Source organism: Rhinoderma darwinii, chromosome 10, assembly GCF_050947455.1.
Source record: "Rhinoderma darwinii isolate aRhiDar2 chromosome 10, aRhiDar2.hap1, whole genome shotgun sequence".
Lineage (NCBI taxonomy): Eukaryota > Metazoa > Chordata > Amphibia > Anura > Rhinodermatidae > Rhinoderma > Rhinoderma darwinii.
Window position 1 is genome coordinate 52438808 of NC_134696.1, and position 19986 is coordinate 52458793.

Genomic DNA, 19986 nt, shown 5'->3' on the forward strand with positions numbered 1-19986 from the left:
TCCAAAATCAGTGGACAATATGCTCGATTAGAGAATACGAATATCACAGAAGAGGGTTAGAGTGGAGAAATGCTAGCAAACAGTGGCTCCTGTCTATGTATTACATGGACGCCCATTCGTTTGTGGGAAGCCGGCAGCTTCAAGCTAAAAAAGGGGATGTCTACGCGAGTCAACCCCTTTAAGGGTATGTTCACACGGCGGGGGTCCGTAACGGCTGAAATTACGGGGATGTTTCAGCCTGAAAACATCCCCGTAATTTCAGCCGTAGCGGCCTGTGCAGGCGCTTGAACGCCGCGTCAATTACGGCCGTAATTAGCGCTGCTATTCATTGGAGTCAATGAATAGCGGCTCCAATTACGGCCAAAGAAGTGACAGGTCACTTCTTCTACGCGGGCGTCTATTTACGCGCCGTCATTTGACAGCGGCGCGTAAATATACGCCTCGTGGGAACAGACAAACGTCTGCCCATTGCTTTCAATGGGCAGATGTTTGTCAGCGCTATTGAGGCGCTATTTTCAGACGTAATTCGGGGCAAAAACGCCCGAATTACGTCCGTAAATAGGCCGTGTGAACATACCCTAAGGCAAACTAATACGGGTTATGGACAGGGGTTGCCTTGATGGGACAACCCCTATAATAAACATGGATAGAATATCGCCACATAGGCATTTCAGATGTTTGGTACTGGTAGCATTAGGGTTATTTATATTGAAGAACCATTTAATGCTATATATCCTGTCCCTTTAAGACTTACTTTCATTTACTTGTCACGCTACATTCCCTTACTGCAAATTATAGAAGTTCCACAAAATAATGACGCCCCCTATGATGGAATTTGACCCTGGCTTACACTTCATCCTATGTAGGGCTATCTAATGTGTTTCGCCAGTGGTACATGGCTTGGCTTCTGGGAAGGCTAGCGGTGGGACTCTCTGGCAGTGTCCATGAGTATGGCCTGTTATGGCATGTCCCGCCTAAATTTATCTTCTGAAGTGACATATAGATGTATAGATATGTGAGGTCGGAGTCTAAGATCTGGAACCCTGCTGCATTATTTTTCACCTAGTTTTTGCAGGAACAGCTATAACTGAGATACCACCAAATGGAATGTTTAACACTTGATAGAACCGGACAATTATTGGAGATTTGTTTGTCGTTTTGGGGAGATTTGCCCTTTAAATTAAATTATGTTAAACATTTATATGACAGTAGTTCTTACATAGCGGACTTGATTGAATGGCTGAATGATTTGCGGACGTTGTAGGTAATACGCCATGCTGCCAGAGGAAAAAGATCTGCAGAGTAAAGGAGACTTCATGGATTATAGGGTGTCATGCAACGTGACACATATGGTATGAGAGCAGCATTGATATGACATGCAGTGACACACTGGTCTGACACACTGCTGAAGGCATGCGGTGTAGTTCTGTAGGTAATCAGTGCCATGCACTAGTTCTATGGGAAGCCCAGCGTCTAAGGAGCTGAGCTGTTGTGACAGACTGAGGATGCCAGGGTACAGTCATTCCGAATTCATTCCCCGCCACAGCTGATCTGACACTGGCTTGTCCGCATGCCAAGAGGGGCCGCAGCTTTGCATTGCTGAATTTTTATAGTTATTACGGTTCAGTAATCGACCTCAGCAAGTATACAGATCACTGTATTTTTATATAGTCAATTATAATTATTCTTATATTAAGGAAAAATGAAAAAGAGGAACTATTAGCTGGGTATTACTAAACCCTTTTATACATGTCCATTGAATTAATATTGATTTGGAATCTTTAATTTAAAAAAAACGTACCTAAATATACATCTAATATACAGCTGTCATTTTCCGTGTTGAATATTAATGGATCTCTGTGACATTCAGTTACTGGAGATATATATAAGAATGGAGCCGTGTTATTTCATAGTACATGGAGATAGCATTGTTTCCGCTACTTGGGAATTCTTACAGATTTCATTCATTCTGCCTTAAAAATTGCCATTCTGTTCCACTTAGGGCATGTTCACACACACTAATTACGGACGTAATTCGGGCGTTTTTGCCCCGAATTACGTCCGAAAAATGCAGTTTGAAACCGTTGACAAACATCTGCCCATTGAAAGCAATGGGCTGACGTTTGTCTGTTCACACGAGGCGTATATTTACGCGCCGCTGTCAAATGACGGCGCGTAAATAGACGCCCGCGTCAAAGAAGTGACCTGTCACTTCTTGGGGAGTAATTGGATCCGCTATTCATTGACTCCAATGAAAAGCAGCGCCAATTACGTCCGTAATGGACGCGGCATTCAAGCGCCTGCACATGCCGTTACGGCTGAAATTACGGGGATGTTTTCTCCTGAAAACATTACCCGGAATTTCAGCCGTTAAAGACGCTGCCGTGTGAACATACCTTTTAAGGTATGTGCACACGATGAGAGGCATTTACGTCTGAAAAGACAGACTGTTTTAAGGAGAAAACAGCTGCCTCGTTTCAGTCGTAATTGCTCCTCCTCGCATTTTGCGAGGCTTCTCTGACAGCCGTAAATTTTGAGCTGTGCTTCATTGAGTTCAATGAAGAACAGCTCAAATTACGTCTGAAAGAAGTGTCCTGCATATAATGTATAGAAGTGTCCTGCATATAATGTATATAAGTGCCCTGCACTTCTTTTGACGAGGCTGTATTTTTACGCGTCGTCGTTTGACAGCTGTCAAACGACGACGCGTAAATGACAGGTTGTCTGCACAGTACGTCGGCAAACCCATTCAAATGAATGGGCAGATGTTTGCCGACGTATTGTAGCCCTATTTTCAGACGTAAAACGAGGCATTATAGCCTCGTTTACGTCTGAAAATAGGTCGTGTGAACCCAGTCTAAGCTCTGTTCACACCTCATTTTGTGTTTAAGTTTGGCATTTATGCCAGAAAAATCTCCTGACACAAAAACCAAACTTATTGCCAGCAATGTATTCAAATGTACGCCCCCCAAAGTTGCATATGTGGCTCTCATTAAAATAAAAAAAGTATACCAAACATTATACGGTTCTTTTTTTTTTTTTCTTTTATGGACCCCCCTGTTTTAAAAGTGAAAATCCAGATTCTGGAGAGCTGTTCACCTTTAGGGTATGTTCACACGGCCTATTTACGGACGTAATTCGGGCGTTTTTGCCCCGAATTACATCCAAAAATAGCGCCTCAATAGTGCTGACAAACATCTGCCCATTGAAAGCAATGGGCAGACGTTTGTCTGTTCACACGAGGCGTAATTTACGTGCCGCTGTCAAAAGACGGCGCGTAAATAGACGCCCGCGTCAAAGAAGTGACCTGTCACTTCTTTGGCCGTAATTGGAGCCGTTATTCATTGACTCCAATGAATAGCAGCGCTAATTACGCCCGTAATGGACGCGGCGTTCAAGCGCCTGCACATGCCGTTACGGCTGAAATTACGGGGATGTTTTCAGGCGGAAACATCCCCGTAATTTCAGCCGTAACGGACGCCCTCGTGTGAACATACCCTTATAGTGAGGACAATGTAATTGTAAAGTACAAGCAAGGCAAGGAAATGTAATGGTTGTCATAAAGTTATATGCAAACTTCCACTGCATCCATTATACCACAACCGGCAGAAATACTACACAGCGACATTTAATGCCCGCGACCTAGCAAACCAGTCAATGAGAAGAATAAAGATGTCAGCAGGTAACAGAAGGTGTAATGAGAGCAGAGGTGAGGAGCGGTACGCCAATAGTAGCAGAAGGGAAGGAGACACCAGCAAGTGTAAACAATGGGGACATGTGCTCCAGCAGGGATCACACACCAGGCGAACAAAGAGGAGGAGGGCAGAGCAGGGCAAACCGCAATACATAAGAAAGAAACTGACTGCAGAGACCGGAGTAACCATTGCAACAAAGAGACAGCCGGGCACAAGATTACATGTACTAAATATTGCCACACAGGGAAACAATATTCCTTGCAATATACCCGACTATAATGAAAAAAAAAAAAAAAAAGATGGGGGGTGCGTGATGACCACAGTGTTACAATGGTCATCTCAGTCTATGATTACTAGCCAAAACTATTCAACAATAAAACATTAGTTATCAATGGTGTACATAAGAAAGCAGGTAAATTTACGGAAATATTATATATTAGAAAGATATGGAAAAAAACTTTAATGACAAAATTGTCCCTGCTACATGAACACACACACACACATATGTGTGTGTGTGTGTTTCAGTGTGTTTGGTGCAACTTTGTAATTACTTTTTATTAAAAAATATTTTTACTTTTTGAGATACAGCTGCTTTGTATCCTGTATACAGAGCAGCTGTAGCTAGCGCTGAAACCTGTATGCTTTAGGTCAGCGGGACTGATGTGTTTAGTGAAAGTGGGTCCTGTGTGTCTCTGACACGCATGGTCCTCCTGTTACCCATCACATCTAAGTTATGATCCTGATCGTTAAGGCCCCATGCACACGACCATGCCCGTAATCACGGTCCATCAGTGCATTTGCGGGCCATGCTCCTATATAGAGTATGGGAGCACGGTCCGTAAAAAGGAAAAAAATAGAACATGTCCTATCTTTAGCGGAGCCTTTCTATGGCATGGACACCTTTCCGGGAAGGTGTTCGTCGGCCATAGACATGAATGGGTCCGTAATTACAGACCGTAATTATGGACGAAATCTACGGTCATGTGCATAGGGCCTTACATCAGTAACAGTCAGAGACACGAAGGACCCGCTGACACTGAACCCGTCAGTCCCGCTGACATGACGGATACAGGTTACAAAGCAGCTGTATCTTAAAAAGTAAAAATAATCTTTAATAAAATGTAATTAGAAAGTTGCACCAAACACATTGATTCACTTTTTTATTCAAATAAAAAAAAAACATTTTCAAAGGTGTACATAGCATTAAAACATAATTGTGCAGAGTTGCTGAATGCTAAAAACACAATATAAAAAATATATCACAAATGAACAGCACAACAACTCTGACAATTAAAACTAAAGGTTGGCATTGACTAGGTGGTAAGCACCAGAGAGATATTCTAATCTGGGCTACATCTGCATGGGTTTTGCATGTTCTTTCTCATTACTCTGGATTCTTTCTATACCCTAAAATTATAATAACATAAATTGGCTTCCTATGAAATTGTCCATATTATTATGTATGTGTGCGGGTTTACTGCACTGGGAATATTGACTATTATAAGAAATTACATTGTCAGTACAACGCTGCGGAATATGCAAGCGCAATACAAAAAACAATAGAATAACAATGTATCAAAAAGGTAATAAAAGTATTGAGTAAGGGGAAAATGACGGTAGATATGGGTCATGCAAATATGGTCTAAGATGTAACTCAAAGCTCCTGGACCCCAATGCAAAATCTGTAACAGGGCCCCTACCAACCATGTGACATTTATAATACTGGTGTCTTCTTATGTGGCAGAGCTGCGCTGGGGCCTCAACATGCACCAGGGCCTAGGCGTGACTGCTACCTTTGCGTTGCCCGTATCTACGACCTGTGATATGGCCCACTACTTTGAAGATGGGGGTATAGACATATAAATGTATTATATATGATATTATATAGCGTCTATATATATATATATATATATATATATATATATATGTATATATATATGTGTGTGTGTATATATATATATATATATATATATATATATATATACACATAGTGAATCGCTGATGAAACATAATTCTTCTTTCTTGGTATTTTGCTTACACATCAAACAGACATTCACGTTCTCACTGCTGATTATGTCATTGTCTTTCCTCGGTGCATTGTTCAGCTTTAGTGGCTGTTTGGGGAATAGAGGTTTTAATTCTCAGAGATCACATTACCCTCATTTTAGCTTTGGCGGCATAAAACTGATATGCAGGAACAATGCAGACAAAAAGGAATTCCTACTTATGTTGACTGCTAGACATCGTGACTTTGGTCATATATGCAACGGTTCTTTCACCAATGTGCAGAATGAATTTACAGTAAGGCCTTATTCACACGAACGTGTTTAACGTCCGTGATACGCACGGACCTATGTTAGTCAGCGTGTGTCCGCTGCGTAAAACTCACGACATGTCCTATACTTGGCCGTTTTTCGCGCATCATGCACCCATTGAAGTCAATTGGTGCGTGAAAATCACGCGCAGCAAACGGAAGCACTTCAGTGTGACGCGCGTGATTCGCGCAACAGTAGATCAAGAAATGAAGGAAAAAATAAAACCACCTCTTTCATTTCTTTTTCTAAACATCAAAACCGCGTGTCATAAGGATGGCATATGCGTGAAAATCACGCAGCCACGCAGAAAGCACTTATGACACACGGAACTGCAACGCATGCAAAACGCTGTGTTTTTTGCGCGCGCAAAACGCACACGCTCGTGTGAATCCGGCCTAAGGCTAAGTTCACATCTCGTTTTTACCCTACGTCTGATGTGCACGCTTTGACATGAAAAAATTGTTTCAAAACGTGTACCACAGCGTGCGCATTGACTTCTATGGTCAGGACGGATGCCCTAATGGTGTAGTTTGTGCTTACAGTACGTTTTGTGAACTTGCGTTCTATCCTTTTTTTTCCATGTCCTAAAAAGCGTAGTCTACTACCCTTTTCTGTATTTTTCCAAAACGTATATACCACACATATACGTTTTTATTCGTATTGAAGCCAATGGACGACGTATGCAATCTGAAACCCTACCATTGTATACGTAAAACATATACGTTTTTGTCACCATATATGGGAAATCTTGACTTTACAAAGTTTGATTTAGCTCAAGAACAAAAATGTTTGTTTTTAGAAGTAAAATCAGACACAAACGTATAAAAACATATGCGACGTATACTACAAAAAAGTAAGTGTATGTTACAAATGCATACGTTTTTGTAACTTTTAAAACGTATATGTCGTCGTATACAACAAACGTGCACAAAACGAGATGAGGACTTGGCCTTAGTTGCAACAATTCTTAACAAACAAAATCTTAGCTAACCAGATATTAAAGAACCTTATCCTTAAAATCAGAATATTATCAGCAAATATAAGTTCTTGAAACATCTCTATCTGGGAAGGAGTTCCACCAACTTTGTCCATATCAAGTCAGAGGCATTCAGAACTACAGTATGGTACCTGTAGGTGCCATATTACGGCTTAGTACAACTTGGAGATTGAACACAGCTCTAATACAGCCGTGTGCATGAGCCTTAAATCCCATTTTACTTTATACATAGTCAGGGCCTGGGAAAGCTTTAAGAGACAACCCCTTTAAGTATTGTAATGACAGCTACTGGTTGTCACCCAGCTTTCCTATGAGCAGATATAACTAAGAAACTGCTAAACAGACCGCACAGTACAGAATAACTCAAGGAATTATATTAAGAAGTGGGGTTTTTTGCATTTATTTTCTTGCCTTTTCTTTTTATTAATAAAACCTTATTGCTGTGCATCAAACAAAGCAGTAAAATTATGTTCTTTTTGAAAAGGGGGAGAAATACGATGGTCGCAGAGCTGACGTATGGAGCTGTGGAGTCATCCTGTTTGCACTTCTTGTGGTATGTCCCTTTCGTTCAATTCTGAGTATTGAACCGCAGATGTATGTTGAGTTGTGTTCTTGTATTAATAGGCACGTTGTTGTGTGATAATTGTATAGAAGTAGGTGTAGTATGAGGGCAGGCGGTAACTGCTGGCTACACCGTGAATATGGAGTTGTTAAAGGTAACACAATGGTGTTTGTTATGGAAGGAATCTCAGATGTATGATACTGTTGTACGACTGTTGCACTCCAATAGAAATCAATAGAAAAATTTCACACAACTGTAAGATTTGTAACGATTTCTGCTGCAACTCATGAATACAATTTTGCGTATACCCGGTGAATTCTTCCAAATAATTTCTATCATATATTTATTTTTATGTTGCCTAGCTTTGTGTTGTTTGTGTTTTCTGCTTGGGGGTAAAATACAAAGCTGCTTTCTGGATATTGACTTATTCAGATCAGGATGCACAGCATAACTGTTATATCCCAAGGCAACACAAAGTAACTAGTCTGCCTCAAAATCGGAAAAGATAGTACAAAAGCTGGAAAGAAAAAGACCAAGGTTAAACCAGTACAGCAATTTGGAGCTGAAAATTTTCTCTTGATATGGATTTGTATCAGGGTTTGTCAAGTTCAGGTCAAAGGTAAAGCATACCTAACTTTTCAGAATAAGCTGTCATATGTGTGTACATGAAGAATAACACTATATCTGGCCATCATTAACTTGTATGTGGCATTATGTTGACGTTTTCCCCCTCTGCAGGCCCTAGCTCTAATTGTCAGCTTCCTCTGAGCTACTGGGCAGAGCCTAACTGCTATCATGTCTTCTATACACTGCATACACAAAGAAGATGATAATCCTGCTCTGCTATCTCTATCTATCACACATACACATATACAAATATGTAGCTCTGAGTCCAGCACTAGGGTGACATATAACTCTTACCAGCAGCCTTTCTGCTCCTGCTCCACCCTCCCATCTCAATAGACTTCTATTGGCAGCATGTCAATGACTCTCTTACTCACTCTGCTCTCTCGTCTTCCCCCCTCTCCATAGACTTCTATGGGCAATGTGTCTATGTCTCTCTCTCTCTCTCTCCCTGCTCACCTCCTTCCTTCTCCATAGACTTCTTTGGGCAGTAGCGTCTGCTCCTGCTCCCCCTTTTCTCTCTTTAGACTTCTTTGTGCAGCGTCTGTGTCTCTCATTCTGCTCCCTCCTCCTGCTTCCCCCTCCCCTCTCCATAGACTTCTATGGGCAGAATGTTTGTGTCTTTCTCCCTGCCTAAAGCCAATTTCAGCAGAATGGGCTGACTATCTAATGTACACATTGTCTCCTGACTATCCCCTGATGGCAATTGTCGGGGAAAAAAAAGGATTGGGCGTGTTGGATTTCAACATGTCAATCCTTTGTTCCCATGGAAGATAAGCTTCTGCCAAAAGTGTCTTGCAGCAGCTTAACAAAGCAGGAAAAAAATTGCAGTGTAGTAACGAGCATCGGCGCCAGGCTCAGGAGGATAAGGAACAGAATCGAGTGGGTTTGATCAAGGAGATCTTCAATTCAAAGGACATCGCGTTTCTGGAATGGACTGGTCCCTTCATCAGGTCAGTTTTGTATGGGAACCAGTCCGGTTCAGAAACGCGTCGTCCTTTGAATTAAATATCTCCTTGATCAAACCCACCTGACTCTGTTCCTTATCCTCCTGAGCCTGGCGCCGATGCCCGTTACTACACTGCAATTTTTTTCCTGCTTTGTTTTCACATACCTTATCCCAGGTACTAATTATTTAGCACTGAGGGACCGCAGTGGGTGGCAGCCGGCAACCTATACCTTTCCACTTCACATGTAGTCTCAGAGGAGCGCCGCCAATCCCTCACCTTTTTCTGCTGTACAACTCATTGCAGCAGCTTAGTCCCCTCTCCCATTAAAAAAAAAAAAAAAATGATGCATGCCTGGCTGGGCCTACATGTTTATGGTGGAATCGGGAGGAATAGCTATCGGCCGAACAGCTATTTAAATTGTATGGCCAGCGCTGAATGCAAGATGGCATAACAACTGCCACTAAGTTATTTTGCATCTATTAGTGCCAATCCAGCATTCAGCTGGACAGCCTAGCAATTTCAGACAGAATGAATGCTAGGGATACATTGCCAAACAGCTACAGCCTTTATATGGGTTGGTCAGGTAGCCAATCCCTGGTATCCAGAATGTCTCACATTACTCACAAACTGTCTAACAAACTAACACGGAGATGAGGGCAAAAGATGGCCATAGAGGCATTGGCAGTACCTTTATGTATATTTCACTGCTATATTTTTTGTAAAATGTTTGTAAGTGGAAAACCTTATTAAAAATGACTGATGTGGTGGAGCATACTGAGACTCGAGAAAGAATTCATATAAAGTAGTAGATGTGCTGTAATAAACACTAACACTTTCACGTTGCGATAACGATCTTAATGCCAGGAGCCATAACACAAACCCAAAACACTAAGTTATGCAATGTGTGCAATTCAATAGTACTGCCCTTAGGTGGCTGGTAATATATGCAGTGGACTTCCACTATTGTGCCGTCCTTCACAATCATCCAAAGGGTAGGTGCACAGTGTTTTTCGCCAAGCAGAAAAAAAATCTGTCTCAAAATTCCTTCAGTATTTTTGAGGCAGATTTTGAAACTAAAGCTTTTCTTGACACTTTTAGTAACAATTTTTTAAGTTTTTTTTTTTTTTAAATTAAGCAAATGCAAAAAACAAACACTCCAAATGAATGGCACAGTATTGATTTCAATGGAGGTTCAAAGGCAAAAAACACTCCAAGATAGGGCATGATGCTTTTCCGCCTGGGAAAAAAAACGCCTCTATCTCCCATTAAAATCAATGGAGGGAGATTTGAGGCATATATTGGCGCTGATTTTGACATGGTTTCCGAGTTAAAATCAGCACTAAAAAATGCTGTGTGAGCTGGGTCCAAAGAAGACTATTCTATTTCTACTTGTATCCTACATTTTTTTTTATCAGTTTTCCCCTCTGCAGGCTCTATCTGTAATTGTCAACTTTCCCTGAGCTATTGGGTGGAGTCTAACTGCTATAATGTCTCCCATACATTGCACATATAGGGAAGAGAATATCCTGCTCCCCTATCTATTTGTAGCAGTCCCTCAGAAGCAGCAGCAACTTTGAGTAAAACAAATAGCAGTAATGAGCAGTGTTGCTGATAATCCAGCACTGGGATGAGATATAATACTTACTAGAAGCTGCAGCAGCATAGAGGACATTATATAGCAGTAATGAGCAGTGTAGCTGTGAACCCAGAACCGGGGCAAAATATAACACTTGCTTGAAGCTGAAGCAGTGCCTTTTTCTCTCTCATTCTCCTTCTGGAATCCCCGACCAAAGTGTTGTCGACACTCTGGACAGGAACTCTGGCATTAATAAAGCTCTTGACATCACTGTCCACTCCCCGGATACTCCGGCCCTGGGAAAGCTCCTGACGTCACTGTCCATATATGAACAGAGATTTCAGGAGTTTCCCCAGGGCCGAAGTCCCCGTGCGCTGTATGCCATATAGTGGGATACATTTTGGCATTCCGTCTGAGGCATACGTTGAGAGTTCTCCTGACATAACTCCAATTAAAGGCCAAAACGCAGTGAGAAGTTGGCCTAAGATACAAAGTTTCTTTTATTCGCTTATACTATTGATTTATGCAAAGTTTGTTGTAACGATAGTGCCTATTTAAAAGAAATGGCTTGGATCCCATGATAGACTCATCATCTGACTTTTGTCTTGCAACAATTTGTAGTAAAGTATTACACAGTACAGCCTAGTCATTCATAGATGCTGAATAATGTGAGTGTTCATTTTAAAGAATAATCATTCATCATCTTATTGTGTATGTAAGTATGCCATAGATTTTATTACTATGTATTAGTATCTATTATGAATTCTTATTTTGCAGGGAGCATTGCCCTTTGATGATGATAACTTGCGCCAGCTGCTAGAGAAGGTGAAACGTGGCGTATTTCACATGCCGCATTTTATTCCACCAGACTGTCAGAACCTGCTGAGAGGCATGATTGAGGTGGAACCGGAGAAACGTCTCAGTGTGAGTAATCTATTCTTTCCTTACATGGTTTAAGCAGTCACATTTTTGTTCCTACCTGTATCTGATTTTTATTGAGTCTGTCTGTTATTGTTTGCTCAATGAGTAATCTGTAGTGTACATCCTACAGTCCAAGGCCAGTTTTAGATGGCCATAATACGGTTACATGTGAGGGTATACACTATGGTCGCATACCTCCCAACTTTCAAGCAGCATCAAGAGGGACAACAATTTTTTCCTTGTTAAGCCACGACTCTAACCCCACCATACACGCCCAGTTTAGCCCACACTATCATGCTCCCATGTTGCCTTCCCACAGTATAATTTCCCAATAGAACCCCCAAACAGTATAATTACTGAATAACTGCCCCCACACAGTATAATGCCCCATAGTGCCCCCACACAGTATCATTCTCCCGTAGTGCCCCCCACAGTGTAATGGCCTTATAGAACCCCACACACAGTATAATGCCCCTATAGAACCCCACACACAGTATAATGCCCCTATAGCTGTCCCCACACAGTATAATAACCCATAATGATTCCCACAGTATAATGCCAAATAGCTGCCCCCACACAGTATAATACCCCTTTAACAGGTGCCCCAATACAGTATAATGCCCTCTTAGCAGGTGCCCCATACAATATAATGTCTTTTTAGCAGGTGCCCCCATACAGTATAATGCCCCCTTAGCAGGAGCCCCCTACAGTATAATGCCCCCTTAGCAGGTGGAACCATACAGTATAATGCCCCATCGTGCCTCAAAATAAGTAAATAAATACTTACCTAGCCCTGTTCCCACAACGAGTGGAAGAGACACCTCTTCTTCTCCGCTCTGTGCTATGAGTGGCACGGCACAGATGGGCGCGATGACATCACTGCATCACGCCTGTCTGTCCCGAGCGGCTCACGGCAGCTACACTCAGTGAATGCTGAAGCAGGGAGCTGACAGTTCCCTGCTTCAGCATAGGATTAAACTGTGTCTGCTTCCTGAGAACGCAGATACAGTTGAAACTGGGACATACCACCGCCCCCCCGGGACAGTGGGACACCGCACGAAATCAAGGACTGTCCCTCTGAATCTGGGACAGTTGGGAGGTACGCTGTCGTGACAGCAGGACCCTCCCAGCCACCATAGATCACTCTAGAACCCTATTGTATGCGTGAAGTTAAGGCCATCTGAAACTGGCCTAAATCCGAATTTTCAGCATTTTTCCATTTGTATCAATACACTAAACCTTAAAGAGGCTCTGTCACCACATTATAAGTGCCCTATCTCCTAGATTAGGAGATCGGCGCTATAATGTAGGTGACAGTAATGCTTTTTATTTTAAAAAACCGATCTATTTTTACCACTTTATTAGCGCTTTTAGATTTATGCTAATGAGTTGCTTAATGCCCAAGTGGGCGTATTTTTACTTTAGACCAAGTGGGCGTTGTACAGGGGTGTGTATGACGCTGACCAATCAGCATCATGCACTCCTCTCCATTCATTTACTCAGCGCATAGGAATCCTGTTAGATCCTTATGTGATGTCTTATACTAACACATTAACAATACTGAAGTGTTTAGACAGTGAATAGACATTCCACGGGATGTCTATTCACAATCTCTGCACTTCGTTACTCTGTCTGTGGTAGTTACAGCAGAGGACGCGTAATCTCGCGAGATTACGCTGTAGATGACAGGTTACAACGAGATCACGCTTCCTCGGCCTTAACTACAATAGAAACAGTAATGAAGTGCAGAGATTGTGAATAGACATCCCGTGGAATGTCTTTTCACTGTCTAAACACTTCAGTATTGTTAATGTATCGTGCCTGTCTGCGCTGAGCCGTAAGCTGATGGCTCCCTGCCCTCCATTGAATTCAACTGTATCTGCGTCCCAAGGATGCAGATACAGTTTAAACCGGGACATAACTCCGGACGGAATCTGGGACTGTCCTGCTGGATCCGGGCGGTTGGCAGGTATGACTTCAGTCTGCTTAGGGACTGTAGACACAAAACTGGGGATATTTTGAATCAAGGCTGTTTGCAAAGTATTTTTTTAGTATCATTTAGATGCATTGGAGCAATAATTTTTTCCCCCAAAAGTGTACATACACTTTAAAGCACTTATCTGTCACCTGTGTCCTCCCGTTGATCTGGAGCTACGACTCTCTTATGAAGCAGTGGTCTGCAAACTTTATTCATTGTGCCGTTTATATAAAATGTGGCAATTGTACAAGTCTGTACAAGTCATCTATGTATATGCATGTGTCATGAAAGGGTTTTATGCAAATACATTGTATAAAGAGCGCTGTGCAAATTTCTAATTTCTCATCATTTTTAATATCTCTGCTTATTGTCAGTAAATGGAAACATGGGAGAAATTGAGGCCATAAAAATTAGAAAGTTGTATTACATTTCATTACACAACCAGAAAACCCCTAAAGGACGTGGCCTATTTTGGACCAAGCGATTTTTTTTCCCCCCAACTTTTTCATCTTTGTCATCTGAAAGACATAACTTTCTTATTTTTCATAGTCATATAAGGGGTTGTTTTTTGCAGGACAAGATGTATATTTTATTTCCTTATTTTAAGGCACATATAATGTTTTGCATAAGTTTATTAACTTTTTTTGGTATAGAGGTAGGAAAAAACAACAATTCTGCCATTGTTTTGGTTTGGGTTTTGTTTCTACGGAGTTCAGTGTGTGGTATAAATGACAATAACTTTATTCTGTAGCTTATGAAAGACCCATGCTAGGGTTGAGACCTCGCTATGCTTTGGTGAAATAAAGCTTTTTTTTTTTTTGCTTTAAAAGATCAAGAACGAGTGTTGTGGTTTTTTCCATTTTATTTCTGTGGGTTGCTATAAATACGCCAATCCCAATTTTTATTTTTTTTCCGTTTTTCCACTTTTGCCCAATGAAAAAAACACCTTTTTTTTTTTTACAAAATAATTTTTCATTTGTGTCGCTGCATTCAAAGAACCCTAACATTTTTATTTTTCCGTCGATGGAGCTCTGTAATACCATTATAATCTATGGGTGACATATGTGTTAAAAGGATGCCTTAGGGTATGTTCACACGAGGGTGTCCGTAACGGCTGAAATTACGGGGATGTTTCAGCCTGAAAACATCCCCGTAATTTCAGCCGTAACGGCATGTGCAGGCCCTTGAACGCCGCGTCCATTACGGACGTAATTGGCGCTGCTATTCATTGGAGTCAATGAATAACGGCTCCAATTACGGCCAAAGAAGTGACAGGTCGCTTCTTTGACGCGGGCGTCTATTTACGCGCCGTCATTTGACAGCGGCGCGTAAATTACGCCTCGTGTGAACAGACAAACGTCTGCCCATTGCTTTCAATGGGCAGATGTTTGTCAGCGCTATTGAGGCGCTATTTTCGGACGTAATTCGGGGCAAAAACGCACGAATTACGTCCGTAATTAGTGCGTGTGAACATACCCTAATAGTGGCATTCGTCACCCATGGATACGTCAAAAACTCTCATGAACTCAGTTGATGACGCATTTGTTTAACAGATATCATTAAAGTCTATGTTGACGGATGCCATTGTTATCATTAACGTATACGTTTCAAGAGAAAACAGCTCCTGATTTTCAGACATTTATGTGCCACTCGCGATTTTCGTGGCGTTTTTTACGTCCGTTTTTGGAGTTTTTTTCAATAGAGTCTATGTAAAACGGCTCCAAAAACGTCCCAAGAAGTGTCCTGCGCTTCTTTTTCGCGGCCATTTTTTTACGCGTAAAAAAACGCAGTGAAAAACGCTCCGTTGGAACAGAACGTCGTTTTCCCATTGAAATCAATGGGCAGATGTTTGGAGTCGTACTGCTTCCGATTTTTCGGCCGTTTACGGGCTGAAAAACGGCTGAAAATAGGCCGTGTGAACATACCCTAACTGTGAGCCGCAACGTATTATTACAATGCACGGCGGGAAGGATTTAAGGGTATGTTCACATGCTGCGTATTTCTAGCAGAAATTTCTGCCACTGTCCCATTCATCTGAATAAGGCTTGCATAAATCCATGCACATGCTACAGAAACAACCCCAATCAGATATCAGATGCATGGAACAGATTTTCAGTCGCAGAAATTTCTTCAACATATCTGCCACATTTAAAAAAAGCCTAAACACACACACACACACACACACACACACACACACACACACACACACACACACACACACACACACACACACACACACACACACATGACACACATGACACACATGACACACACAAACACACACATTACACACAAAAATACACACGCACACACACACACACACACACACAGTTTTGATTCAGTTTTTAATACCGTTTTTGTTTAATTTTTTTTGATCCAAAACCAGAAGTGGATCCAAAAGGAAGAAAAGTTATAAAGAAGAGACTGATGCATCTCCTTTCTTTTGTGTCCACTACTGTGTTTGGCTCTAAAAACTGCCAAAAAAACATTATCAAAACTATGTGTGTGATCCTGGTCTAATGCTGTTTCTTAATGGGTTTTCTGCAAGCAACAACCCCTAGTAATATGTCTATTAGGTGACCCCTCTTAGGCTTCTTTCACATCTGCGTCGGGGTCCCGTTCTGAAGTTCCGTCGGAGCTTCCCGTCAGAACAGGACCCTGACTGAAACAAACGGATATCATAGGTTTCCGTTTCCATCATCATTGCTTTCAATGGTGACAGATCAGGTGCCAATGGTTTCCGTTTGTCTCAGTTGTGCAAGGGTTCCGTCGTTTTTACAGAATCAATACCGTAGTCGACTACGCTATTCATTCTGTCAAAACGACTGAACCCTTGCACAACTGAGACAAACGGAAACCATTGGCACCGGATTCGTCACCTATGGTTTCCGTTTGTGTCAGTCAGGGCTCCGTTTCGATGGAAAGCTGAGACGAAACAGAGCCCTGACGCAGATGTGAACAAAGCCTTAGTTGTTAAAGCTATAAGCCATATCCAGCACAGCTCTGGTCACTGAGACTGCTGGGCGCTCATTGAAAACAATGGACAGGTAGGTGCCCTCTGGTTACAATGTAAAATGTGAAAAGGTGCAGCGTTTCCCCCTCAACTGACAGCTGATCTCACTGGCACACAAATTTTTAATGTCATTATTGGTTTATTTGTTGACTATAAGGTTAATCACTCACTATTTGTTTTGCAGCTAGATCAGATCCAGAAGCATTCGTGGTATTTGTAAGTAACATTTATATTTATTTTTTACATTTTGTCTAATGAAAGACATCAATTGTAAATTCTTGACATAATAGTAAGGCTAGGTTCACACCACGTTTTTGCATCCTGTTGAATGGTACAGTTATATTTTTTGGTAAAATTTACCTTTAGGCCAGGATCACACACACACAAATTTGTTGCCGTTTTTGACTCCGTTTTTTTTTTTTTGTCAAACACAGGAATGGAAATAAATGAAAGGAGATACATCAGCCTTTTCTTTATACCTTTCTTTTCTTTATAAATTTCTTTTCTTTTCTATGCACTTCTGGTATTAGCTCAAAAATGGTACCAAAAATGTGTGTGTGATCCTGGTTTTAACTTCCTTTCGCCACAGCTACTTTTTTTTTATTTTTTTCCGCCCCACCTTTCAACTGCAACTTTTTTTCTGCATGACAAGCTGTAGCTTTTAATGGCACCATTTAACCCCTTCCCTCTTTAGCCACTTTTGACCTTCCTGACAGAGCCTCATTTTTCAAATCTGACATGTTTCACTTTATGTGGTAATAATGTCGAAATGCTTTCACCTATCCGAGCGATTCTGAGATTGTTTTCTCGTGACACATTGGACTTTAAGATAGTGGTAAAATTTGGTCGATACATTCAGTATTTAATTGTGAAATACACGAAAATATAGTGAAAAATTGCAAAAATTAGCATTTTTCTCAATTTAAATGTATCTGTTTGTAAGACAGGCAGTTATAACACACAAAATTGTTGCTAATTAACATCCCCCATATGTCTACTTTAGATTGGCATCGTTTTTTGAACATCCTTTTATTTTTCTATGACCTCACAAGGCTTAGAACTTTAGCAGCAATTTCTCACATTTTCAAGAAAATTTCAAAAGGCTATTTTTACAGGGGCGAGTTCAGTTGTGAAGTGGTTTTGAGGGCCTTATATATTAGAAACGCCCAAAAAGTCACCCCATTTTAAAAACTTCACCCCTCAAAGTATTCAAAACAGCATTTAGAAAATGTCTTAACGCTTTACACATTTCACAGGAATTAAAGCAAAGTAGAGGTGAAATTTACAAATTTCATATTTTTTTGCAGAAATAAATTTTTAATACAATTTTTTTTATAATACAGAAGGTTTTACCAGAGAAATGCAACTCAATATTTGTTGCCCAGTTTCTGCAGTTTTAGGAAATATCCCACATGTGGCCGTAGCGTGCTACTGGACTGAAGCACCGGCCTCAGAAGCAAAGGAGCACCTAGTGGATTTTGGGGCCTTATTTTTGTTAGAATATATTTTAGGCACCATGTCAGGTTTGAAGGGCTCTTGCGGTGCCAAAACAGTGAAAATCCCCCAAAAGTGACCCCATCTGGGAAACTAGACACCTCAAGGAAATTATCTAGGGGTGTAGTGAGCATTTTGACCGCACAGGTTTTTTACAGAAATTATTGGAAGTAGGCCGTGAAAATTAAAATCAACATTTCTTCAAAGAAAATGTAGGTTTAGCGATTTTTTTTCTCATTTCCACAAGGACTAAAGGAGAAAAAGCAACACAAAATTTGTAAAGCAATTTCTCCCGAGTAAAACACTACCCCACATGTGGTAATAAATGGATATTTGGACACACGGCAGGGCTTAGAAGGGAAAGAGCGCCGTTTGGCTTTTGGAGCTCAAATTTAGCAGGAATGGTTTGAGAGGCCATGTCACATTTACAAAGCCCCTGAGGGGACAAAACAGTGGAAACCCCCCACAAGTGACCCCATTTCGGAAACTACGCCCATTGAGGAAATTATCTAGGGGTATAGTGAGCGTTTTGACCCCACAGGTTTTTTGCATAAATTATTGGAAGTAGGCTGTGAAAATGATAATCTAAATTTTTTCAAAGAAAATGTAGGTTTAGCTAATTTATTCTCATTTCCACAAGGACTGAAGGAGAAAAAGCACCGTAAAATTTGTAAAGCAATTTCTCCCGAGTAAAACAATACCCCACATGTGGTAATAAACGGCTGTTTGGACACACGGCAGGGCTTAGAAGGGAAAGAGCGCCATTTGGCTTTTGGAGTCCACATTTAGCAGGAATGGTTTGCGGAGGCCATGTCACATTTACGAAGCCCCTGAGGGGACAAAACAGTGGAAACCCCCCACAAGTGACCACATTTTGGAGACTACACCCATTGAGGAAATTATCTAGGGGTATAGTGAGCGATTTGACCCCACAGTTTTTTTGCAGAAAATATTGGAAGTAGGCCCTGAAAATAATAATCGAAATTTTTTCAAAAAAAATCTAGGTTTAGCTAATTTTTTCTCATTTTCAGAAGGACTGAAGGAGAAAAAGCACCACAAAATTTGTAAAGCAATTTCTCCCGAGTAAAACAATACCCCACATGTGGTAATAAACGGCTGTTTGGACACACGTCAGGGCTTAGAAGGGAAAGAGCACTATTTGGCTTTTTGAGATCACATTTAGCAGGAATGGTTTGCGGAGGCCAGGTCACATTTGCAAAGCCCCTGAGGGGACAAAACAATGAAAACGCCGAAAAAGGGACTCCATTTAGGAAACTACACCTCTTGAGGAATTCATCTAGGGGTGTAGTAAGCATTTTGACCCCACAGATGTTTCATAGAATTTATTAGAATTAGGCAGTGAAAATAAAAACAGTCCTTTTTCTTCAATAAGACGTAGCTTTAGCGCAAATTTTTTCATTTTATCAACAAATAAAGGAAAAAAAGAACCCAAAATTTGTAAAGCAATTTCTCCCGAGTACGGCAATACCCCATATGTGGTCATAAACTGCTGTTTGGGCAAACGGCAGGGCTCAGAAGGAAAGGACCGCCATTTGGAGTGCAGATGTTGCTGGATTGGTTTCTGGGCGCCTGTGGGCCCAAAACAGTGGAAACCCCCCAGAAGTGACCCCATTTTGGAAACGACACCCCTCAATGCATTTACCAAGGGGTGTAGTAAGCATTTTAACCCTGCAGGTGTTTTGTAGAAATTAGTGTTCACTCGATGTTGCAGAGTGAAAATGGGATTTTCTTCCATAGATATGCCAATATGTGGTGCCCGGCTTGTGCCACCATAACAAGACAGCCCTCTAATTATTATGCGGTGTTTCCCGGTTTTAGAAACACCCTACATGTGGCCCTA

At 41.3% G+C, this 19986-nt stretch overlaps 1 protein-coding gene across 7 annotated transcripts in view; it reads left to right on the forward strand.

Annotated features, from left to right (window-relative positions):
- Positions 1 to 19986, forward strand: part of LOC142662064 (serine/threonine-protein kinase BRSK2-like) — a 295681-nt gene that overhangs the window by 208739 nt on the left and 66956 nt on the right. For all 7 annotated transcript variants that reach the window (XM_075839927.1, XM_075839928.1, XM_075839930.1 and 4 more), the window contains 3 exons: positions 7492 to 7560; positions 11497 to 11643; positions 16816 to 16847. In XM_075839927.1, coding sequence (XP_075696042.1) covers positions 7492 to 7560; positions 11497 to 11643; positions 16816 to 16847 — 248 coding nt within the window. The remainder of the gene's footprint in view (positions 1 to 7491; positions 7561 to 11496; positions 11644 to 16815; positions 16848 to 19986) is intronic.